Source organism: Rutidosis leptorrhynchoides, chromosome 1, assembly GCF_046630445.1.
Source record: "Rutidosis leptorrhynchoides isolate AG116_Rl617_1_P2 chromosome 1, CSIRO_AGI_Rlap_v1, whole genome shotgun sequence".
Taxonomy (NCBI): Eukaryota; Viridiplantae; Streptophyta; class Magnoliopsida; order Asterales; family Asteraceae; genus Rutidosis; species Rutidosis leptorrhynchoides.
Window position 1 is genome coordinate 1,294,273 of NC_092333.1, and position 6,986 is coordinate 1,301,258.

Sequence of the window (6,986 nt, forward strand, 5' to 3'; positions counted from 1 at the left end):
TTTTTTTTCAATTTTATTAACAATTTTTTTCTTTTTACCCACATTAATCGTATATATAAGTAGTTTGTATATAATCGAAATGAAAAAACGTCAACCTTTTCTTAAAAACATATACTTAGAAAAAAAATTGTATCTCAAAAATAAAAGGTCCACCGTCACAACGTGACCCAAAACTTGTTACTAAGATCACTCTGTATCGTAACTAAAATATTCATTATCTTAACCTTCCACATCAGCGACACACCAACACCAATATTCTATAACTAACCCATAACTGAATGCTCAATATCATGACTAAAACAATATCCCTCTTAATATACAACGTACAAGCATTAAAGCATCAAGTCCAAACAATAAAAAGTCATTGGGACGCATAAATTCTATAATTAAGCCTCATACCTCAGTTAAATCCATTGTGAAAACGGATAATTAAAACGGATAACTAGCTCTTGGGTAACTAACGGGTAGCCAGCTGTAGGGAGTGTTCTAATATCTAGCTAGTTATAATAACCGTAAGGAGTGGTCTAATATCTATCTAGCTAGTTATAATAATCATCTCATAATCTGGTAATTAATATTAATATTAATATTAATATTAATATTAATATTAATTAATATTAATATTAATATTAATATAATAATAATAATGGAGTAATAATTTTAATAATATGTGTCGCTCATTCAACGGCTGTTATGAAAGCAAAAAGGGACGGTCGAGTCTAAATTAGAATGAATGAATAAACAGTCCCTGAAGTTATATAAAACAAACAACTTTAGTCCCTTATAGCTTATAAAAAATCGAGTAGTTTAGTTTTGTCAACATAATTTCAATTGTTGTTCGTTGTATGTACTTTCTCAGTCTCTATAGTATATATATATATTATATTATATATGTCGCTTTGCTTGTTGTCTTTCATTCCTCGTTTTGCTAATTATTGGGTGATAGATCTATCAACTCGAATGAAGCAGCAGCAAGGAGGTGGTTTCTATTTGATTTTTGTCATCATTACTTGATTTGTTTCGGACACTATTCAATTACAATTACAATTACAATTACAATTACAATCATGATGACAATGACGATCTCTTGATATTGTTTCATTTGAGTTCAGAAACTGATCCGACTTCCTTCACTCATATCTCATTAGGAGGGTTTAGTTTACTATTGGTTGCTTGTTTTCTTGCCAGTATCAATCACAACATGAAGTTCTTAATTAATATATGAATGAATCTTAGATAGATCTGGGTTTTGTTCATCGTCGATTCCAACTTCAGTTTTTGGTAACTACCCTTCTAACTTGGAAATTAAATTGATTTTGTAATACACACTTATTAGCTGAACACTACTAGAGTAGCATATATATTATTATACGGAGTATTATATATGTACTTTTTGTGCAGCTTCTTAATTAAACAAGAGAAGAGAAGAGAAGAGAAGAGAAGAGAAGATTATATCAATCAATCAATTAATATTATTATTATTATTAATCAAGCAAAATATTGTAGAGTAAAAATAAAAGGATGAGTGGAGCTGTGCTTGTGGCTGTTGCTGCTGCTGTTGGTAACTTACTTCAAGGATGGGATAACGCCACTATAGCAGGTACACTCTATCTGTACTTAGTCTTATTCTAAAATCTATCTAAAATGTTGTTTATGTTCCTGCAAACTAGCTTATAATTATAATTATCTAAAGCTAAATAAATAAATAAATAAATAAGTAAATACCGGATCTTATGCTAAGATGAAAACTGATTTTTTGTTTGCAATTATTATGTAATATATTCAGGGGCTGTGCTATACATAAAGAAAGAGTTCAAGTTGGAAAGTGAGCCGACTATGGAAGGTCTAATTGTGGCTACCTCACTGATTGGGGCAACCTTGGTTACGACTTGTTCGGGTGGAATTTCAGATTGGCTTGGTCGACGTCCGATGCTCATCATCTCTTCCGTCCTCTACTTTGTTAGCGGTCTTGTTATGTTATGGTCACCCAATGTTTACATACTTTTGTTGGGTCGGTTATTAGACGGATTTGGTATTGGGTTGGCTGTTACTCTTGTACCTGTTTATATATCAGAAACTGCACCTCCTGAAATAAGAGGGTCTCTGAATACATTGCCTCAGTTTACTGGTTCAGGTGGGATGTTCTTGTCCTACTGCATGGTGTTTGGGATGTCATTAATGGAGTCACCTAATTGGAGGTTGATGCTTGGTGTTCTATCCATCCCATCACTTATTTATTTACTTGTTACCATATTTTTCTTGCCCGAGTCTCCAAGGTGGCTTGTTAGCAAAGGAAGAATGCAAGAAGCCAAACAGGTTCTGCAGAGGCTACGCGGCAGACAAGACGTCTCAGGCAGGCCAAACTAACTTACTTCTTTCATTCAATCTTCCTTTGCTAATTTATTACTCTATTAAAATTATTAATGTCTTGTGAAACCAACCAAATGTACCAATTTTTACTCTTTTTATTAGATTAGATTTGGTTATGTCTTGATAACTTATACGGCCACATCCTGATTTCTTCTACAAACATGACCGTACATTTTTTTTTTTTGTAGATATTTTCTAATGCTTTAATGTTTAATATGATATGATGATATGATAGGTGAGATGGCTTTACTAGTTGAAGGCCTTGGAGTGGGGGGTGAAACATCTATAGAAGAATACATAATTGGCCCTGCAAATGATCTTGAACAAGATCAAGACAAAGTCAAGCTGTACGGTCATGAAGCCGGGGTCTCGTGGATTGCACGACCCGTGACTGGACAGAGTATGCTTGGTATTGCATCTCGTCAAGGAAGTACTATAAACGCAAGTGTGCCTCTTATGGACCCACTTGTGACCCTGTTTGGAAGTGTCCATGAAAGGCTACCAGATGCTGGTGGTGGTAGCAAAGGAAGCATGCTATTTCCACACTTTGGAAGCATGTTTAGTGTTACTGGAAACCAAACCAAACACGAAATGGAGGAGGAGGAATGGGAGGAAGAAAGTACGGGTGGTAGAGAAGGTGATGAGTATGGTGGATCTGATGATGCTGGTGGGAATGATTCTGATGATAATAATTTGCATTCTCCATTGATTTCCCGGCAAACGACCAGTATAGAGAAAGACATGATTCAGCCTGCTGCTGCTGCTTTGTGTGGTAGTAGTATTGTGCAAAGCGCTGGTGGTGGTGGTGGTGGTGTGAGTAGCACAGGAATTGGTGGTGGTTGGCAGCTTGCATGGCAGTGGACAGAAAGGCAAGGGGAAGATGGAAAGAAAGAAGGAGGGTTTAAAAGAATCTATTTGCATCAAGAAGCTGGTGGTGTTGGTGGTACTGGATCTCAACGCGGCTCTTTAATTTCTATTGCTGGCGGTGCTGGTGGTGACATGGTCACAGATGGTGATGATGTCTTCCAGGCTGCAGCTTTGGTTAGTCAACCTGCACTTTACTCTAAGGATCTTGTCGATCAGCATCCAGTGGGACCAGCTATGGTTCACCCATCTGAAATCAAAGGCCCCAGCTGGAAGGATCTTTTTGAACCCGGAGTCAAACATGCACTCTTTGTTGGTGTTGGTCTTCAGATTCTTCAACAGGTATTTTGTTTCTTTTTTTAGACAAGAAATGAAAATATTAATCTTACTTTACTGTTTGCATGCATGCAGTTCTCAGGCATCAATGGAGTTCTTTACTACACGCCTCAGATTCTTGAGGAGGCAGGTGTTGGTGTTCTTTTGTCAAATCTGGGCATAAGTTCAACCTCATCATCTCTACTTATAAGCTGCATCACTACTTTGTTAATGCTTCCCTGCATTGCTGTCGCCATGAGGCTCATGGACATCTCCGGGAGAAGGTGTAACTACTTTACTTTCTGCTGTTTATAATTCTACTTTTTTTTTTTTTTTTTTATTACTCCATATTAAATTAAATTATATATATATATTTTTTATTTTATACCTGACATTGATTTTAAGTTTGAAGAAATGGTGGTTTGAGAAACATTATCTGAATTTATATATATTTATTAATTTACTGCAGGAGTCTGCTGTTGACTACAATTCCAGTGTTGATTTTGACCCTTGTAATCTTGGTTGTTGGAAGTGTAATAAACTTTGGGAGCATGGTGAATGCAGCCATCTCAACAGCTAGCGTCGTGGTGTATTTTTGTTGTTTTGTCATGGGATTTGGTCCAATTCCAAACATTCTTTGTGCAGAGATATTCCCAACTCGAGTGCGTGGACTATGCATTGCCATTTGTGCCCTCACATTCTGGATCTGTGACATCATTGTTACTTACTCTCTTCCCGTCTTGCTAACTTCCATTGGTCTCTCGGGTGTTTTTGGATTGTATGCCATTGTATGTGTCATCGCATGGGTGTTTGTTTTCTTGAAGGTCCCAGAAACTAAAGGAATGCCACTTGAAGTTATTACAGAGTTCTTCGCTGTTGGTGCAAAACAGGCTGCAGCTGCCAAGAACAATTAAATGATTAATTATCGACTTTCTTGCTACCATCAATCAAAGTTTTTGTTTGTCATTTGGGTTTTCTTTCTTTTTTTCTTTTTTGACGTTTTTGGTTTTGGTTTTAAATTTTGTTGTCATGTGATTGAAAAATGTAATTTAAAAATTTAGTCTGTAATTTTGTGGTTGATTCTACTACATTATATCTTTACTTACACAGAATGGTAATAATAGTCAGCACCAATAAAGTAATTGTTTGCGGGTCAACCTGACTAGACATGACCCGTTTTAGCCTGGGCGTTACATTAATGAGGATGAACATGACATTCATTCTTGTCTTACTCGTGGGTGATGGAGGTAAAATTTGACTTATCACGCTGCATTACATATGGTCTTAAGATATATTTGCTACTTAAGAATCATTTCATTAAAGAGATGAATGATCCGAAAATACAATGAAAGGCAAGTAAACCAAAAGAGCTTACTTCCGACTTTACTCTGGCCAAACATTACAGGCCACTATTACAATGAGATATCAACACTCACAAAGCTCATTACTATCTTTACAACAAACGAACGAAGAATGATGAATTAAACCAAGAACCACGGTTTGTTTTCCCAAACATTTGAATGGACTATAACACATTTTAGACGAAACGACCCAGTGATAACCTTTAACTTGATGGAACGGACAATAGAGGCCCTACACAAAATTCTTGATTGTTCAAGACTACGGTTCATGCTATCTAAATACTTCATATAAAAGCAGCGCCAATGATTTTCCAAAACTTAGAGGCTTTAAAGCCCATACCAAAAAACCAAATTTGAGGGGATGATTCATCTAATCTAATATTCCACCGTTTAAAAAGTTTAAAAAGTGAAACCCAAATTTTACGAGTCTATGAGCAATGTAATACTCGTAATAATTGAGACATCGATTCTTCACACTTCCAACACCAAATACAAAAGGATTAAGGAAAAAGTTGGACCTTGATTATAGCGAATAATATGTCAAATTCGAAGAACTTTTTTAACCGGGTTGCAATCTTGAATAGCCAACCAATGAATAATAGATATCTCGAATAATATGTCGAATTCCAAGAACTTCTTTAATCGGGTGCCACTTGCGTACTTTTTTATTTTTTTACTACTAGTATAATAACGTATTGAAAGCTCATTTATGATGTATACATTGTGGAGTTGGTCAGCAGACTCTTTTGTGGTACTCCTAGTTTCTTATGTTCACATCCTAATTTTCCCCCTTTTCGATCGTGCTATTACCTATAATTGCATTCTTGTTTATAAGAATATTCCAACTTATGAATGACTCCAACTTTTTTGTTTTGTTTTTATCTTTTTTGTTTTTTGTTTGTTTTGTTTTGTTTTTTTTTTTTTTTTTGAAAAGTATACAACTTTTTTGTTTGATCTGTGTAGTAGGTGTTGTCCTAACCCAACTTAAAACATAGTTGTCAAATTGATGAAGTTAAATGGAAATACTCCTTAAACAGCTTATATTGGCTTGATTATAGAAGTATATGTTGATCTAATAGAAGCATAATTCTTGTATTTGATTGTCCTAGTGATGATGATGTTCAGATCATGATACAGGATTAGTAGCAGTTAAGGATTATGTAAGATTAATGTACAAAGTACAACATATAATTATATGACTAAATTCATTTGAGTCTTTGGGGTCACACATATATACACCTAGACGTCAAATGAAATATATAAATATATATATATATATATATATATATATATATATATATATATATATATATATATATATATATATATATATATATATATATATATATATATATATATATATATATGATGTATATATATTGTTCAATTAACAAAACAAGTTGATCAAATATACTCCGTATTTTTGTTATTAATAAAAAAGGGAAAAACGTGTGTTAACAAGCTGACTAATTAAATATGGAAATGATCTTTTAAATCTTTTCCAATGATCTTCCAAATCTTTTAACATACAAAAACAGAAAGATTCTAAAATCTCTTTTGAGTCGGTTTAACCTTTTCTCCTCAACATATATATATATATATATATATATATATATATATATATATATATATATATATATATATATATATATATATATATATATATATGTTTGGTTGGCAAAAAGAAAGGTGAAGAATTGTGAGTCACAAATACACATAGAGAAATATTACTTACCCCATTCTCGTTTGTCACATAACAACAAAAGACTTTCCTTTTTGATTCGTTTGTAAAACAAGAAATTCACATACGGAGTAATAAATATTTATTTATTATAATTATAATAATTTGATTATTATAATTGTTACTTGGGTTTGGACTAGCATCTATTGGTGTCACTTGAAAGTGTAGTGAACTACCCAAAGAGACGATCATATCCTTTGATCGTAGGTTTCTCTCCGTTCATCAGTTTCTTCAAGAAAGGTATACCGTTAACTCCTCTTTTGTTTTATATTCATGACAATTATTATGGTGTAGCTGGATCATTGGAAAAGATTAATCGTGTGCATGTTTTATTT

General features: G+C 33.8%; 1 protein-coding gene across 1 annotated transcript; it reads left to right on the top strand.

Annotated features, from left to right (window-relative positions):
• The first annotated feature begins 852 nt into the window (after nucleotides 1-852).
• LOC139855217 (monosaccharide-sensing protein 2-like) lies at nucleotides 853-4,637 on the top strand. The gene is made up of 6 exons (XM_071844458.1): nucleotides 853-1,281; nucleotides 1,402-1,600; nucleotides 1,787-2,353; nucleotides 2,606-3,576; nucleotides 3,646-3,833; nucleotides 4,019-4,637. The coding sequence occupies exons 2-6, from the start codon at nucleotides 1,522-1,524 to the stop codon at nucleotides 4,461-4,463; spliced, it is 2,250 nt and encodes a 749-aa protein (XP_071700559.1). The 5' UTR covers nucleotides 853-1,281; nucleotides 1,402-1,521; the 3' UTR covers nucleotides 4,464-4,637.
• Nucleotides 4,638-6,986: the final 2,349 nt, after the last annotated feature.